Raw genomic sequence first — 18,467 nt, forward strand, 5'->3', positions numbered from 1 at the left:
TGATAAAGTTTAATATAATGATATATAAATATATGAGGTAATATTCTAAATCCTATGTATTTTTGTAACATGTCTGTGCTTATTACCAAATATATTGCATATTTTTATGTACGAGGCAAATTTTGAAATTGAATTATAATTATACTGCGTGGAAAAATTATTTTCCTCATTCATTTAGTGTTTGTTTGATATGTATTTAATTTAAACACAGATAAATGTTCAATTGGGACTGAATAAAAATTTGTTTTGATGGTGTGTAACACCCATTGTGTTAACAATGGCTAGAATTATGTTCCTTTAGTTAGTTTTTTCAACTAAAAGTTGGTGATGTGATTTATTATATAAAATCTTAAATGAATTTAATGAAATGTAGTTTTCATAAGTTAAATAATATGGACTAAATATTAACATTCTATCATCTTGTAGTATTCCAGTATTTGTTGTTGAGAATTGTATCAATAAATTAAGCAAAATAATATTTTTGTTTTATTTCACCTACACTTTTTAGACTCGGTTCATAGAGTTTCAAGACTTATGCCAGTACAGGAGGACAGTAGCGCTCAAATGAGCGCTGGAATTCAACTGGCATAATGTAAACACCAACTGGCGCCAGTGAGTTCATATAGTCCATGCCAGGTTAAACTGCTATGCTTAATGTCATGCTTAAAACTATTTTGTATAATTATCCTAGTAAGGACTAATTCTTATGAAAAATGTACTAAGTATAATTCGTCCTGTTCTCACGTCTGACTTACACATAAACATGACTTATGATTTTAATTGTTCGTGAAAATTTTTACAAAATCGGGAATACGTATTTTTCCTAGTTTTTTAAGTACCTACCTACCTTGAACATTACTATGTAGTTTTCTACTAAGGAATACGTTTTATATACGAATACGTTCGTCCGTAAGTCGTTCGCATTTCAGAGTATAAAATTCTTGCAACAGACAGATGACTTTTTTTTATATTTTTAACAATTCATTGGGCCATCGCGACCCAGTACTGTGCAACCAAGTACTCCACGACTGAACGGTTTGCGCGCAACCTTGATATTTTACACAATTTTCATAGCAGTACCAACAAACGAACTAATCGGTATAAAAAGTATAGTACCGTGGTGGCAAGCATCAGTCAACAAATCGATTTCCTCGATATCGTTAGATCATGAGGATATTCATCTTAGGTTGTGTTGCCTTAGCGGCGCTGGCATGCGTTAGCTGCCGGGAGCTGCCGCGTGAGAAGCGGGATGCCGACTCGGAGGTAGCTGCCAGCGGCCACGGGGGGAAATGGGACAAGGGAGGCGGTCATGAACACCACGCCCATCATCACCACGACCATGGGGAGAAGGGCCACAAGGGTTACAAGGGACATCACCACCACGAGCACGGCAAGAAGGGTCATCATCATCATGAAGGTCACAAAGGTCACCACGACGAACATGGCGGACATAAGAAGCACCATCATCACGATGACGGGCACCATCATGAACATCACCACGGCGAGAAGGGACACAAGGGTCACGGTCATCACGAGGAGGGACACTACCACAAGGGACACTCAACCAAAGGACATCACGGAGTCCATAAACACGACGAGTTCAAAAAAGAGAAACATTTCCATGACCACCATCACGACGGAGGACATCATGAACACCATGGCGGCCATCATGAGGAGCACGGACACAAGAAGGGCGGCGAATTCCACAAGGGCCACAAGCACGGCGGACATCATCACCATGAACACGGCAAAAAGGGGCATCATGACAAGGGAGGTCATCACCACGACCATAAGGGACACCATGAGGAAGGTGGCCATCACGAGCATCATCATCATCATCATGATCATGGAAAGAAGGGCGGCCATGAAGATCACAAGCACTGGGGTTTCAAGAAGGGACACAAATAAGTGTTACCCCATAAATCCCTCCGAATACTGACTAGGACTAATTAATTAGAATTAAGTTTTTGTACTTGATTTGTTGACTGTTATACTTATTGTTTTATTAAAGATGTTGTTTTTAATTGAACATCGTATTTTTGTTTAAAAAATTCCCACTTTCAATAGCGGCGCAACAGAGAAATAGTCGAAGCGGGATAGATAAAATTAACAATTTCGCAGCACGTTCGGTTTCGACAACAAAGTTACATAAAATTGTTGGCCGTGGTCTGTTGGCAACGCTTCCCGACGAGATAAGTAAATAAAACTGTCGAGAAAGTAGACCGGTGTCCGAGATTGGCCCACTTTATCGTGGACAACGAATTAGTCGTGGTTGCAATCAAGCGTTTCCTATAGAGAGAACACTTGCAGTGGAACTGCAATTGCCAATATTTTTCAATTAGTTTTTCTATCGATACCTGCTTTGTTTTCTGGTTAGACTAGTCAGTGAATGTTTTTTATTAGATTACACTATACTAAATTGAAAATATTTTAAAATTATAATAATTTAAGATATGCAAAGTGTTAATAACTTACCTTTATAAGTTCAAAAATTTAACTCTGCGAAGTAAGTTTGTTCGCAACATTTACCATGAGTAGAAAAGTGATTTTCCTCAGTATTTATAAGATTTGTGTAACATTAGACAATTGTAGTATTTACCTTATTACTCGTATAATGGTTTTTCCATGACTGTAATTCTTTCTGCCGGTACGTATCATTATCAACATCTGTTGTGTTCTATACAGTGGCAGCTTTATGTTAGGGCGCACGGTCGCTTTCAGCGCCGGTTGGGCGGCAAAACACCCAACTAAGAGAAAGCCTCAGCAGATAAATTGTTAATAATTGTTATTTATAAATATGTACCTACCTTGGATAAGTAAAATTGGCACGAAATCGATGATTGATTAATTCAGTAAACTATCAAAAGATCGGCGCTTGATATAAGCGAGATAGGAATCACAAAGCTACAGCATCAATAGCCAGTATTAATTCACTAATGGAAGGCATTAGAAAAGGCTTGCGTTTTCTTTCATGTCTTTCACAGTAGCGGAGTTTCTCGCACCGAACCCAGCACTATCCTGCCCTACTCATGAGATCATTGGTCTTTTCTCTAGTCTATTTCTGAAGGTTTAATTATATCGTAGTTCTCTTAGTTAGTCCTTGTTCTTTAGTGCATCATAAGTATTCATTAGCGCAATAGTGCATGATGATCACTTATCACGTCACAGACGCTTTACGTTTCGCCGTTTCCAATTGAGGAATGTTGGCCTTTCGCCAAATTGAACTAATGCGTCAGAAATTATACGAGCGGCTGAATCACTGAAATTAGTTTCGATCTTGCATGAATACTGCTATCTAACAATAAAATTTTGTTAACTTATTTTATAAGCTACCAAATTTGATAAATAGTAATAAATGAAAATAACAGGAATTAAAATTTGGAATAAAAGAATAAAATAAAAGGAATAAAAATAAAGGAAGGAATAAATTGAACTTTGCAATTAAGTATTTTGCATTACAATCTTTGGATATTGAATTCAGTCTTTTAAATATGTACAAAATTCGGAAGCTTAGCACTGGATTGGAAACGTCCGAATTTAATATTAAAGCAGGCAAAATATAAAAATCTGAACTTGATTTGCAAAAAGTTGACTATAACAGTGAAGCTCCACTGACGTGACACTTATATTATCAAATATTGTTGTCTTTGTTTTTTCAGAGAGTGATCTCAAGGTGTCTCGTCAGTCGAAACATACTGTATTAAATAACGAATTTCGTGTTAAAATCTATAAAGGCATTAGTTGTTTCGAGACACGACTATACTAATACGACGACTACAATGTATTGATTATTACATAACCCATTATTGATCTTGCAGTACTAAGACTTAATACAATTTAAATATTTTCTTTCGGTATCTTAGTTTCAAAATAATGAATTGTACTTTTGTAATAATATTATTGCTGTCGGTTGGTTTTCGCATTAGTCAACATTATAAAGAACAATGTTTACAAAGTTATATATCCCTTCCGTTACTCAAATCACGTACACAATAAGCTCATGTTATTGTTCGTGAAAGAAGTTAAATCTATTTAATTATAGTAAAAAATAAATATAGTAAGTATTTGTAACATTATCTTAATTTGTGTAAATTGTGAGGAACGAAGTGTATAAGTACTTTTTGCTGCAACATTTCAAATAGTTCGTATAAATGTATTGAAGTATCCAATTTGCAGGTAAATAAAGTTTTTAATAATATGTATAGAATCTATTAAATTATTATTGTTCTTACTTCTGTTTTCCTAAAATATCAGTCTGGATATATCCGAGAACCAGGCACAGAATACAGGCACTTGATGCAATACCGCTCTAAGAGTGTCTGGCGACGCGTGGATTAGCACAGCTTGCGCAACACTTTGTATAAATTTGCAGCGCCATCAGCGGCAGCGGCAATTGGCATTTTTAACCCTAACAACACTGACCAACTTTAAAATGAAGCTAGTCTTAGTCTTAGGACTTTTCGTTATAATTGCTTTGACAGATGCGCGGCGTATCCCTGGCAAAAAGGGCGAACACAAGGATGAAAGTCTTAAAGTAGCCGATCAGGAGATTGCTGCTTCTGGATCCGACAAAAAGGAAGCGAAACAAAACCACGATTTTAAAAGAGGCGGCGGAAAGGAACACCACGCCAATCATCATAACGAACATGGTGAAAAAGGCGAAAAGGGATACAAAGGTCATCATCATCATGAAGAGGGCAAGAAAGGACACCATGATAAGGAGCAACATAAGGGTGAATATGATGATCACGGAAGTCATGAGGAAGAACATCATGACGAAGGAGGTCACTATGATGAACATCATAAGGGTGAAAAGGGTGAGAAAGGCCATAAATACGAAGAAAAGGGACATTATAACAAGGGGCATTCGACAAAAGGACACCACGAAGTACATAAACTTGACGAGTTCAAGAAAGACAAACATTTCTTCGACGAAGAAGGAGATTCTGCCCATGAAGAGAAACACGGCGGCTTCCACGAGGAGCACGGACACAAAAAAGGAGGTCACTATAAGAAGGGGCACCATCATGGCGACCATGTGGAACATGAGCATGGCGAGAAGGGTCATCATGAGAAGGGAGGCCATCATGAGGTACATAAGGGCCATAAAGAGTCAGCCGGTCACGATGATCATTATCATCATCATCACGATCACGCTAAGAAAGGTGGCCATGACCATCACAAGAAATGGGGGTACAAAAAAGGACAGTAAATTTATTTCGCGGAGGATTTCCTTGGACAATAGTTTTTTGCTTGGGACCAACGATTTTTTAAATTTAATATTTTTATGCTATTTATTTATTGCAAAACGTAGGTTATTTTGTTGTTAATAATTGTTTTTAATATTATTTATAAGATAACGTTATGAAAATTAAAACAATGAAATGAAATGATGATTTAATTTATTATTCATTCTAATAAAACTGAGTATGCAGTGTTTAACAATAGATTTTTCTGTTGATCATTTTATGTTTTGATATATTCTTAACTATAAATGAAATATTGTTCACGTTTACCGCCTTCGTGACCTGTTTTTAAAGAATTCAAAAGTGAAAGAACTGCTTACCTATAGAAATAATTGAGATTTCAATCATTTAAAAGATCAGTTTCTCAAAATTGACGTCGGTTAATTTTTGTAGGTAAGTCAAGGTTGATTTTGTAAAAGCAGCACAATTTATTCACGCTAACTGGAACTAATTTCTAGACACCGAAGAGTTAAATCAATATTCTTAGTTATTTAGTCATTGTAATTGTTGTTAGATATTTAAAATATTGATGTAAGGTTGTTTATTGTTTTAATTATTTGATGTTGAACTGGTGTAGAGCTAATAGAAGGAATGAAAAAAAATGAAGTGGAAAACTTATTGGTCGTATCGCTGCTCTAAAATGTTTAGTCATTAAAGGACAATCTCAGGGTAGATTTAGTAAGACAAATCTTCACTAAAGGACTATTCATGTAACCTGTAAACCAATTTGAGTTTGTTAGTATACGGAACAGTAGTATGAGTTGAAAAATTAGATAAGTGCACCTTCTTAGTAGTCTGTTACGTTAGAATGTTATTAAATAGTGTAACCATGGTGTAACAAAAACGAACCCAACCACAAATTGGATATTACGATCTAGAAGTGACGTAAAACTTTAAGTCTATGGTAACAAGAATTGGTTAAAATGTGGTTCCATAATAATTATTGTTTTACGGTACTTATTTCTATGGTTAAAAAAAGGAAAAGACAACCAGACAATGCGGTAAGCATAGGTAGATAATGTATTTAACTGACATTTTCAATAAGCACTTTATGTATGTATGTATATCATGAAGTTTTAGAAACTTTACTTGTATTACAAATGCGAAATTTTGTTAGAAGGTATCTCCAGAACGGCTCTACCGATCTTGGTGAAATTTGGTATAGATTTTGGTATAGTTTAGAAGAACACAAAGGCTAGTAGTCTTATTAAGTTTTTATTAATTCCGCGCGGACGGAGTCGCGGGCGACAGCTAGTTATTATATATACCGAAAGTTTTGATTTGATATAAGAATAACATGAAGTTAAACGTAATGCGCGGTAGATGGCGGCCTATTTTTTTGAATGTCGCTTTTGAACGATATAACTGTAACATTCCGGTCATGGCGAGAATTTCGCTGCCAGCTGCGAAGGGCACGGTCAAACGAAGAAGGTCACTGAAAGAGGTTACCGGCGCAATAGCTAAGAAATTAAATTATGATTTTCTAAATTGATCTCATAATTACGTACATTTTAAATAACATAAATTATACAAGGATCATCGAAACAGACTTATGACTGTAATCATAAAAATAATAAATTTGTATTAGGTTTTTAATAAAGATACAAATTCCAGTAAATATTCCAGTATAATTGACGTGATTTGTTACCTATATTAAGTAGGCATTCGATATTTTAAGTGCATTGTCAAGCAGCAATTTTTTGTATTGTATCGATTTCAGTTTCTTTTTAGCCGACTTCAAAAAGAAGGAGGTTATCAATTCGACTGATTTTTTTTTTTTTTATGTGTGTTACCGCGAATCTCCGTCCCTGGTGGTCCGATTTTGATAAAAATTATTTTAATCGAAAGGAAGTGCTTGCAGGTGGGTCCCATTTTTTTGTTTTTTTGATGTTATACTTTTATGACGTGATACATTTATTGTTGTAAATATGTAATGGGTAGGAAAAATTTAATGAACAAAATAAAATTTTATACAATAAAATTTTCGACGTTTCAGTTTGCGTCAGTTGTAAAAACAATTCTGTGTACATTGAACATGTGGTTCATAAGCATCTTCAAACTATGCTCTCGTCGAAATCTCTTGAAAATTCAATACATATTTGAACGGATAGTTGAGAATAACTTGCAAAATCGATTTTGTTGTTGAATCATAAGTTTAATTATTTCCCAAAAAATATAACCAAATTATATTTCAACAAAGGAACTGTGTTTCTTTGTCAATTCTCAAAAAATTAAGTAACATGAAAAAAATGCAAGAATAAAGTTGCACATGTACAAAAATTGTCCTTGATTGAATATTTGAAATGGACATGGCTTTTATCTTGTTAATGATGTCTTAATATTCACACCTTACGAAATTCACATATGACGACTGAAAGAGATGTATAAAAGAGTATAATATACTGCGCCGAACCTCTGTAAGGAGAGGGGAGGCTGAAATATGATTCACATCATAGGAAAAATGAAAATTCTGCGTTCTGTGTCTGCACCTCAAAGTTCACAAGCACAATAGATTGGTATAACAGTGCGTCACATTTTAATAGCAGAAATGTATTACTTCGATTTAGCGGCAATATTTTTAGAAGGCGCGTATCTTTATATCGTTTGATTTAAACTTTTACTTTATAAGTAAAACATTGAAAATTTTAATTAAAGAAAAATACATAATGAAAATATTTGCTAATAATATATGCTAATAAAATATTTTCACCTAATATATAAAATTCTCGTGTCACAGTTTTCGTCACCGTACTCCTCCGAAACGGCTTGACCGATTCTCATGAAATTTTGTGAGCATATTCAGTAGGTCTGAGAATCGGCCAACATCTATTTTTTTTTTAAATGCGCGCGGACGGAGTCGCGGGCGACAGCTAGTTTTTTATATATTTGCGAAAAAATCACATTGAAGAACGCAATTTGATCATTGCAGTTAAATTAGAACTTATCACTGGGAACAGATAAAAAATACTTAACATTATTTTACTTACTCCTATTTAATTTATTTTGTCTTGTTAACTGTTTCAATGTACCAATATTGTTAAATATATAAAAGTTTACAATACTACACTAAAAGATCCATTGCAGTTTCTCGATATAAACCACTTCAATGCAACGTTTGCGAAAGCTTTTACAATTTGCTGTCTGTTGAAAGATTTCAAATGGTTTACGAAGACTAGGTACAATACTTTATGGGAATATTCTGTCGTAATATTAGTATGTTATCTATGATGAATTGTTGTACGTGTTTCGAATTGTTTATGAATGCAATTCTTGTCTATCTATCAAAACGAAACGGAAAATTAATTTCTTTGTGTAAATCGCTTTAAAAACATAAAAAAACCATCGTTTTAATCTTATTCAAATGATAATTGATAAAGTTACGCATAGGATTTGGAAGAAGAGCTTTGTACTTGTAGGAATTAAATGAATCTTGAAACTGGAATCCTTATTTAGTCATTCAAACTTTCACTATAAAGGCATTTTATTTTATCTGGTATTTTACGTCCGTTTAGTTTACCGTTCAATTGACTTCCGACCTGTCAAAGCAAATTCTTAGAAAGAACTCACAGTTATGAACCCGTGAGTTCTTTTAAAATTAATTAAAGTTCATAAATAACGTGGCAAATAAATGCGGCTTGTGAATAATACTTATCGTTTCAATAAACCACATTAACTAGGTAAAAAATATCTTTAATCACAGCAGATAGCATTATTCGTAAGAGAACGTGGATTTGATTATGTATAACACAAACCGAAGAAGTTCTTAATAAATCACTACTTTATTAAGCAATTATTTACAGAATTATAATAATAATAACAAAGCATATAACATATCAACAAATTATTTAACAATAAGGATGATTTAATGTCCTTTCTTAAATCCCCAATGTTTGTGATGTTCATGGCCTCCTTTCTTTCCATGGTCATGATGGTGATGGTGATGCTCGTGGTGGCCGCCTTCGTCGTGGTGACCTTTGTGATCGTGATGGTGTCCACCCTTTTCATGGTGACCCTTCTCGCCGTGCTCGTGTTCGTGATGGCCGCCATGCTTGTGACCCTTGTGGAAATGACCTCCCTTCTTATGTCCATGCTCGTGGTGATGTCCTCCATGTCCTTCTTCGTAGCCAGATTCACCGTGCTTATGATGGAAATGCTTATCCTTCTTGAATTCGTCTACTTTATGTACTCCATGGTGACCTTTAGTGGAATGACCTTTGTGATAGTGTCCTTTTTCTTCGAAACCATGGCCCTTTTCACCCTTTTCACCGTGATGGTGTTCATGATGGTGGCCATCGTCGTGGTGATGGTGTTTCTTGTGGCCTCCGTGGCCTTCGTGATGACCTTTGTGGCCTTCGTGGTGGTGATGTCCCTTTTTGCCGTGTTCGTGATGATGGTGGCCCTTGTAGCCCTTATGTCCCTTGCCGCCATGATCGTGGTGGTGATGGGCGTGGTGCTCCTTGCCACCGCCCTTCTCGTGTTTTCCGGAGGCCGCTGCTTCGAGATCGGCATCACGCTTCTCTCTCAGGTCTCGGGCGCTCGCTACCACCACGAGTGCCACCAGACATCCCAAAACTAGTGCCACCTTCATGTTAACCGTACTCTAGGAAAGCACGTATTTGTTTATAGTGCTGGACAATATCGCAGTGGTTTTATAGATAAAATTGTCTCGGCTCCGACGTTGGGCAACTATTGCAAGCCGATTCATTTGCTTTGCACTGTCGAGGTCAATATAGTTTTGTTTGGTAAATTTCTTTAAACGGAAATAAAATTGTTAGAATTGGAGTAGAAAATAAATTTTTTTACTACTAAGTAAGTACTTATATATCTCTATTTTAGTTTTACGCAACGGAATTGGGAAAAGTATCATATTTAATAAACTTGTACTTACATTAATTAATTGGTTTCTGTGCACGTTTCGATTGTTGTATTTTTGTATTTGTTTTATAAACATACAAGATAATATTATTTAATTATTGTTAAAAAAAATATTTATGGAATCGTGAATATTTGTATTAGCAAGAAATTAAAACACTCAGGTTCAAGAAATAGCTTTTCAAAACAAAAAATTAATAAATAGCAGAAACTAATTTGGTATAGAACTTGTTTCAAAAGACTTGATTTGGTGATGGTGATGATTGGCCGTGTTATCTGGTGCAGGACTTGGAACAGATCGTTTGTTGAATCTTCTGCAATCATAAATATAGTTAAAAGCTGTTGGAATTTTCATTTTTCCTGTTTTTCACTTTATTCCATTTTTCGCCATCATACTCGTATAAATTTTACTGGCATCAATTACTAAACTAGTATAACTAAAATGGCAGTCTTTAGACAGTTATTAAGGTTATTGCAAAAATAAAATTTGTTCTGTAATTTTTGCTTAAATACGGAAAAAAGAATTTTAATATGTATAAATTTTAATCTGAATCGTTACTGTAAAGTAACGATTATTATTCGTAACAAGTATATCGTAAAGTAGTTAACAGCGGTAGGGCCCGCAACAACAGCATCTGTTGCAAGAATGGGCTGGGTCGACCGGTAAAATACCATGACCACACAGAAGCCCGGCATGCAACTGAAGAAGATGAGTGTGCGTGCCGAAGGCCTAATTATAGTCCTCGTCCCTTTCTAAGGAAGGGGAAGTGAATAAGTCGGATAAATGGATGCATAGGAAGGGGGAATATCCTCTTTCTGTGCGTACCTTTCTTCGTTGAATAAAGGTAGAGAGTCCATCTATAATTGTCTATGGGGAGCGGTCGCATGCTTTTCGACGAATTCAAGTGGTCGTTCGCTCGTTTGCCACCGTATAATATTATAATATAAAAAATACTACTTCCACCGAGAACAGATGCTGGTGGCTCATTTGTTCATCATGCATTATTTTATATACATCCCCTCCTCCTCTAAATCCACTTCCCCTTACCATAATTTCATTATAAGAAAAGGGTGGTAAGGTAACGTGGCCAAAAATTATTCTTCTGGCACGCACACTCACAGACGAAATGCGGAATTACTTCCACTTCACGCCTGTGTTCTGTGTGGTCGTGGTATTTCATCGGTCGACCCAACAAATGTTTTTATTGTGGGAACACCACTGTTAAATTTCGTGTTTTAGAGTATAGGAAGCAAAGAAATAACAAAATAAGTTCAGTTGTACACTTTTGTACTGTGATCTCGGCGCAAAACTTTTATTCTCGCAGTAAGTAAGCGAAACGAGCTTGCGGTGGAGCCGTAAAATAAACAACATTTTAAATATCTGCAATGTTTAGTCGCGCGGGAGTTCCAAAACTCCAAACAGCAGGGGACGTAAAGAATAATTCAAACTTAATTGCTTTTTAATTTGCAGTATCAGTGCTTAAGTAGATTTTTTAAAAGGTATCAGTGCAGCACTTGTTTTAGTATGGATACTAGAATTTCTACTACTAGGAATCCTTAAGGTTGGCCGCCATTTGCCTACATGAGAATATGTAATAGGATTTGGGGCCTCTCTTTCCTCAATTTTGTAACTTAGGACCCTAAATACTACAACTATTGGCAGTAAAAGTGAAAAGTGGGAAAAATATATAAATTAAGAACGGCTTAACTTACGTATGATTATCCGGTGACGGCACCTGACAATCATACGTGAGTTAAGCCGTTCTTAATTAATTTATAAATATTTTGGAAATTTTGGAAGCAATGGAATTTGAAAATTATATTTAGTAATTAACTTTATTGGTATTTATTTTCTATGAAGTAAAAAATAGTAAAAAACCTGTATATAACAAAATCAACAAGTTGCAACAACAAGATGCAGAGAAGTAGTTTTTCTGCACTAACAGTTAATTGAACATTTTAATGACCAGACTTGTGCCCCCAGTGCTTGTGGTCCTCATGACCGCCTTTCTTTCCATGTTCATGATGATGATGATGATGCTCGTGGTGACCACCCTCACCATGGTGTCCCTTATGGTCGTGATGGTGTCCTCCCTTCTCATGATGTCCCTTGTGCCCATGATGGTGCTCATGATGTCCACCGTGCTTGTGTCCTTTGTGAAAGTGGCCGCCCTTCTTGTATCCGTCTTCATGATGGTGTCCGCCATGATGTTCATGGAAGCCTTTTTCGCCATGGTGATCGTGGAAATGCTTGTCCTTCTTGAACTCGTCATGTTTCTCGATACCGTGGTGTCCTTTCGTGTCGTGTCCCTTGTGCCAGTGACCGTGTTCCTCGTGACCATGACCATGTTCGCCCTTCTCACCGTGTCCCTTATGGTGATGGTAACCTTCATCATGGTGATGGTGCTTTTTGTGGCCACCATGCTCACCGTGATGGCCCTTGTGACCCTCATGGTGGTGATGTCCGTGTTTTCCGTGGTGATGCTCGTGATGACCTTTGTGACCTTTGTGGCCATGGTCACCGTGTTCGTGATGGTGGTGTCCATGGTGTTCGTGGCCGCCACCCTTGTCCCAGTGGTGACCGGAGGCTGCGGTCTCCAGGTCAGCATCTCTCTTTTCGCGGATCTCCCTGCCGGAGACTGCCGCTGCGAGGGCAATCAGCCCGAACGCCACCAGAAGACTGGTTCTCATGGTTTGTTGATTGATGTTCAGCTGTTGAATGATACTCAGACAGGCAACGATCATATTTTATAGTACTTGTTGTTACTGTTAGGAAACATTCCGTTGTACTGCACTGACTGTCGGTCAAGGTTAGATGAGTGATCAATGATTTTCACTTCCAGGCTGAGTAGATGTACATAGTTGGATTTATATTTATGACAATCAACAATGACATCAACATAGTGAATAGATTATAGTTCAAAAATATTTTAAAACAGTGCATTAAGTAACTTACATAAGTATTTTTAAAATTTCATATGTGTACCCCTCATTAGAAATATAAGCACGTGAAGTTGATATATATTGCAAATCACTGTATTTCGATAATTGCCCTTATGTGTGAGTGTCAATATCTTTACAAATACAAAATAAACAAAACTTACAAATTATCAAGATATTTTTGGAATATACTGTAATCTGAGTCGTCTTATAGTACATGGCTACCATTTTTACCTAAACTTTAAATTTTATTATCAAACTTTTTCTCTAAAATGAAATATTTTATTTAAAACTACGAATACATGAATAAACAAGTAGTTATTTGAGACGAGTTTATTTAAACCATAAGAAAGAGTCCATAAATTAAAAAAGTGACCATCAAAAAAATTTATAGCTTTTTATAAAGTACACGGAACTAACAGTAGCGCAGAAGACAATACGCATTCATCTCCTAGTATTAATAAAAATATAGTAAATAGGTTGAATTAAAAACAAAATACACATAAACATAATATGTTTATATATTATATACATATATATTGTTTATAATATAAATAATTATTACATTATATAATATTAATAATTATTTATATTTGTATAAGCTGTCGCCCGCGACAATGTCCGCGCGGAATTAAAAAAATACATAATAAGGAGCCTATGCTCCTTATTATGTATTTTTTAATATATTATGTATTTTAAGAATACATAGGTATTCTTCCAGACTATGTTCTACACCTGTGCCGAATTTCATCAAGATCCGTTGAGCCGCTCCGGAGGTACCTTCAAACAAACATCCATCCATCCATCCAAATATTCGCATCTATATCTATATATATAAAAGAAAGTCGTGTTAGTTACACTATTTATAACTCAAGAACGGCTGAATCGATTTGACTGAAAATTGGTGGGCAGGTAGCTTAGAACCAGGAAACGGACATAGGATATTTTTTACCCCGTTTTCTTTTTTTTTTTAATTCTGCGCGGACGGAGTCGCGGGAAAAAGCTAGTATTATATAAAAGAAAGTCGTGTTAGTTACACTATTTATAACTCAAGAACGGCTGAATCGATTTGACTGAAAATTGGTGGACAGGTAGCTTAGAACCAGGAAACGGACATAGGATAATTTTTACACCGTTTTCTATTTTTTATTCCGCGCGGACGGAGTAAAAGCGCACGGGTAAAAGCTAGTTTATAATATTAGTAAGATATATTTTGTTTGTAATATATTAATATATCTATATAAATATGTAGTTAATACAAACAAAATAAATTCTATAGTACTTCCCATGAAAATATTAATGACGAAAATGCTTTGATAATTGAAAACATACAAAAAGATAGTATTTTTGAAAAGCTTTGGCACAAAAATAGCCATTAGGTTTTGTTACCTTTATAGCGAGATTCAATGTTACCTAGTTAATGAAATTACCTAGGATTAGATTCATCAAATGAATGTTAAAAATGAGAAAAAGTCCGAATTTGGATTCAGTTACCATCTAATAAGCTCAGCCGCAGTGAAAGATGTTCGACGTAACTATCTAAATGTATTTTTCCAACCGCTTAGCTAATAAATATTATACCCCATTCGTTGATAAAAGCGGTAGTGGTGTTTGGTAACTGTTCACAATAGACTATATACTTTTTATTTTAGTTTCATTTTTTAATTTCCCAAAAATATACGTATTTTATAGGCATGCCTACAATGTTGATACAAACATTAATTAATACAAGTGGTCGTCCATTGGTCGAAATTTTACATTAATTCATAATCAAATATTGTTCTTTTGAAAGTTGATGAAAAATAGGTTTATGTACTCGTATTTCTCTATATTAACTTTAACTGTGTCAAATTTCATGTTTATCCATTCGCACAATTACTTTAAAAGGATGTACCAAGTTTTCACTTCAGGTATTATTATAATATAGGTAATACTTTCATCGCCAAGCAAATGATCTTCCAAGTTCGTAGACCAAGTGTAAGTACCTTATATTTTAAGGAACGAAAGGAAGCCAACATTTTTCTAGGCCTTAGTATTTTTTTTAACAAAAACTTAGTATTTCTGTGCGTTTCTTTGTTTTGAGGGTGTGATTGTTAAAGATTGATTGTTTATATAGTTTAATCCGTTTTATTTGTATTATTAATCTGGCAATAAAAAAATAACAATGAAGTCTATACAAAACAAAATCAACAAGTAACAATAAAGCGTAATACACAGTGTACTACTCTAAGGCAGGAGTAGTTTAGTGACCAGATTTGTGTCCCCAGTGCTTGTGGTCCTCATGGCCGCCCTTCTTTCCATGTTCATGATGATGATGATGATGCTCGTGGTGACCACCCTCACCATGGTGTCCCTTATGGTCGTGGTGGTGTCCTCCCTTCTCATGATGTCCCTTGTGCCCATGATGGTGCTCATGATGTCCACCGTGCTTGTGTCCTTTGTGAAAGTGGCCGCCCTTCTTGTATCCGTCTTCATGATGGTGTCCGCCATGATGTTCATGGAAGCCTTTTTCGCCATGGTGATCGTGGAAATGCTTGTCCTTCTTGAACTCGTCATGTTTCTCGATACCGTGGTGTCCCTTCGTGTCATGCCCCTTGTGCCAGTGACCGTGTTCCTCGTGACCATGACCATGTTCGCCCTTCTCACCGTGTCCCTTATGGTGATGGTAACCTTCATCATGGTGATGGTGCTTCTTGTGACCGCCATGCTCACCGTGGTGTCCCTTGTGACCCTCGTGGTGGTGATGTCCGTGTTTGCCGTGGTGATGCTCGTGATGACCTTTGTGACCTTTGTGGCCATGGTCACCGTGTTCGTGATGGTGGTGTCCATGGTGTTCGTGGCCGCCACCCTTGTCCCAGTGGTGACCGGAGGCCGCAGTCTCCAGGTCGACAGCCCTCTTCTCGCGGATCTCCCTGCCGGAGACTACCGCTGCGAGGGCAATCAGCCCGAACGCCACCAGAAGACTGGTTCTCATGGTTGATTGATTGATGTTCAGCTGTTGAATGATACTCTGATATGCAACATTGATATTTTATAGTATTTGCTACTACTGTTGAGAAACTTTTAGTTTGAACCGCAGTCGGTCAGTCAAGGTCGAGCGCGCTATGGATTATTTTCACTGAAACTATAACATTTTAATTCATATGTACTTAATACCTATTTGTATTTGTGTTTCTATGTATATTGGTTCATTTATATTCAGTCCTTAGATTTAAAGGAAGAGATTGCCATTTATTTGGCACTGTCTTATCACAGTATTTATTTGTAGTTATATTAAAGAAAATAATAATTGAGTTTGATTTAAAGAGTAGGTTAATTAAAAATTATTTAAAATGTAAATCATTCGAATCGGACGAAATGCAATTACAAATACTATGCATATTTTCTCACATTTATACTAACAGTTGAACACTTATAGTTACTATTTTTTCAATATCATATTTTGTAAAAACCATATTTCAGTTTTTAATGTCATTGTTAAAATTACTGTCATTACTAAAATTACTTATTAACTAAGCATTTTCATAAGTCGATCTCTCAATTAAGAAACTTAATGTGAAAATCAAGAATTTTTTTATGCTAATATTTTTAGTTTAAGAGTGTAACAGGGTATATATTGTTTTAAGCTTTAAGGGTTTCGTAGTTTGTGTTGAAAATCACATGGTACAACTTTTTAAGATAATAAGAGTCGAAATTATTTGCTATTTATTTCTAACTCGCTAATCAAAATGAAATAATAAATAGTGGTGTAAGATGAATAAAAATTAGGTGGAAATTGTTTAAAAAAGTTAACTAAGATGAATAATAAAAATTTTCCAAGCTAATAAATATATTAATTAAACCTGTATCACAAAGTATTCAACAATAACAAAATGCCTCATCTTCGTATTTAACTAGTTCGTTAGTGTCCTTTCCAGCCCCAGCCTTTATGTTCTTCGAGGCCACCCTTGTTACCATGATCTTCATGATGCCCCCAATATTCTTCGTTCCCTCCTTCTTCGTGATGGCCCTTGTGGTCGTGGTGGTGACCTCCCTTTTCGTGGTGTCCCTTCTCACCATGTTCATGTTCATCGAATCCACCGTTTGAGTGTCCTTTATCAAAATGTCCTCCTTCCTTGTATCCACCCTCATTGTGGTGTCCGCCATAACTTTCTTCAAATCCAGACTCGCCGTGTTTGTCATGGAAATGTTTGTCCTTCTTGAATTCGTCTAATTTATGAACACCATGGTGTCCCTTAATGGAATGGCCCTTGTGGAAGTGACCCTTCTCTTCGAATCCATAACCTTTCTCTCCCTTTTCTCCGTGGTTATGCTCATCGAAGTATCCATCGTCGTGGTGATGGTATTTTTTATGTCCACCGTCCTCGTCGTAGTGGCCCTTGTGTCCCTCATGATCCGAATGACCCTTAGCTCCATGTTCGTGGCCATGGTATCCTTTGTATCCCTTTTCGCTGTCTTCGCCATATTTACCGAAATGATCGCCGTAGTGTTCACCGCCATCACCTTTTTCCCACTTGTGAGAAGCAGCATTTTCTAAGTCGACACTCCTCTTGTACCGCACCTTCCTTGAGTAGACAAGGGCTACACTAGCCACCAGACAGATAAAAGCAATTGGTCTCATCTTCCCGTTTTTCTAACCGTGGAGAGCTAAGATTGCTAAATGATACAATTTACAATTTTTTCGCAGCTTATATAGTATTGGCAATAATACACTTAGGTAGATTTTAATGTCAGGGTAAAATTAAATAGCGGTCAAAGTAACACGCGGGTGACCTGGATCGTTATAATAGAATGTAATTTAATGAATAACAGTATTATAAAGTCTTTTTTAAAACACCTAAGTAAAACTATTGAAATTAATGAACTTTAAGTTAAACGATATGAGACAACTTATGTTAACGTAAAAAACATAAGCGGGACCGCGAAGTGAAATGTTTTTCGAGATTGGTGTTTATATTTTCCACCTTCGACTCCACAACCAAATTGTGGATTACTTCTATCATACATAAATACAATCTATTACCTACCTAGAAATATAAAAACCGTCTCCGTATTGCGGAATATATTTAGGGATTTTTTTATTTTTGGTCAGGCTATTAATCTAAAGCCTATGAAATCTTTTTGAAGAGACTGAGAGTTATGTTTTTATACAAATGTGTTGGCAGTGGGAAATTCATCTCTAGATTTTTATTATGTATAATTTCTTTTGATAATAGATGATATTCGGTTTCCGATCAGCTGTTTTCTCTGAAGTCAAGGCCGTTGTGAGTCAAGGTGTTGTTGCAAAGGCGTCCGTTGCCTCGTTTTTTTCCGATACCTTTTGTCTGAATGTTTTCATTTGGTTTCAAATCTTGCGTCACAGTTTCCGGTCCAGAGCACACGCTTTGATATCTGTTAGTTGCAAGCACA

At 36.1% G+C, this 18,467-nt stretch overlaps 6 protein-coding genes across 6 annotated transcripts; 2 read left to right on the plus strand and 4 right to left on the minus strand.

Annotated features, from left to right (window-relative positions):
- The first annotated feature begins 1,119 nt into the window (after positions 1 to 1,119).
- On the plus strand, positions 1,120 to 1,968 carry LOC106714098 (histidine-rich glycoprotein). The gene has a single exon (XM_014507041.2). The coding sequence runs from the start codon at positions 1,168 to 1,170 to the stop codon at positions 1,906 to 1,908; it is 741 nt and encodes a 246-aa protein (XP_014362527.2). The 5' UTR covers positions 1,120 to 1,167; the 3' UTR covers positions 1,909 to 1,968.
- Positions 1,969 to 4,315: 2,347 nt separating this feature from the next.
- On the plus strand, positions 4,316 to 5,279 carry LOC106714097 (sarcoplasmic reticulum histidine-rich calcium-binding protein). The gene has a single exon (XM_014507040.2). It carries the CDS (start codon positions 4,433 to 4,435, stop codon positions 5,210 to 5,212), a length of 780 nt encoding a protein of 259 aa, XP_014362526.2. The 5' UTR covers positions 4,316 to 4,432; the 3' UTR covers positions 5,213 to 5,279.
- A 3,808-nt stretch (positions 5,280 to 9,087) lies between these two features.
- Positions 9,088 to 9,862, minus strand: LOC106714100 (histidine-rich glycoprotein-like). The gene has a single exon (XM_014507043.2). It carries the CDS (start codon positions 9,832 to 9,834, stop codon positions 9,109 to 9,111), a length of 726 nt encoding a protein of 241 aa, XP_014362529.2. The 5' UTR covers positions 9,835 to 9,862; the 3' UTR covers positions 9,088 to 9,108.
- Positions 9,863 to 11,979: 2,117 nt separating this feature from the next.
- LOC106714101 (histidine-rich glycoprotein) lies at positions 11,980 to 12,825 on the minus strand. Its single transcript, XM_014507044.2, has one exon. The coding sequence runs from the start codon at positions 12,807 to 12,809 to the stop codon at positions 12,078 to 12,080; it is 732 nt and encodes a 243-aa protein (XP_014362530.2). The 5' UTR covers positions 12,810 to 12,825; the 3' UTR covers positions 11,980 to 12,077.
- Positions 12,826 to 15,185: 2,360 nt separating this feature from the next.
- Positions 15,186 to 16,048, minus strand: LOC106714099 (histidine-rich glycoprotein). Its single transcript, XM_014507042.2, has one exon. It carries the CDS (start codon positions 16,030 to 16,032, stop codon positions 15,301 to 15,303), a length of 732 nt encoding a protein of 243 aa, XP_014362528.2. The 5' UTR covers positions 16,033 to 16,048; the 3' UTR covers positions 15,186 to 15,300.
- Positions 16,049 to 16,899: 851 nt separating this feature from the next.
- On the minus strand, positions 16,900 to 17,706 carry LOC106714103 (histidine-rich glycoprotein-like). Its single transcript, XM_014507046.2, has one exon. The coding sequence runs from the start codon at positions 17,677 to 17,679 to the stop codon at positions 16,960 to 16,962; it is 720 nt and encodes a 239-aa protein (XP_014362532.2). The 5' UTR covers positions 17,680 to 17,706; the 3' UTR covers positions 16,900 to 16,959.
- Positions 17,707 to 18,467: the final 761 nt, after the last annotated feature.

Source organism: Papilio machaon, chromosome 7, assembly GCF_912999745.1.
Source record: "Papilio machaon chromosome 7, ilPapMach1.1, whole genome shotgun sequence".
NCBI lineage: Eukaryota > Metazoa > Arthropoda > Insecta > Lepidoptera > Papilionidae > Papilio > Papilio machaon.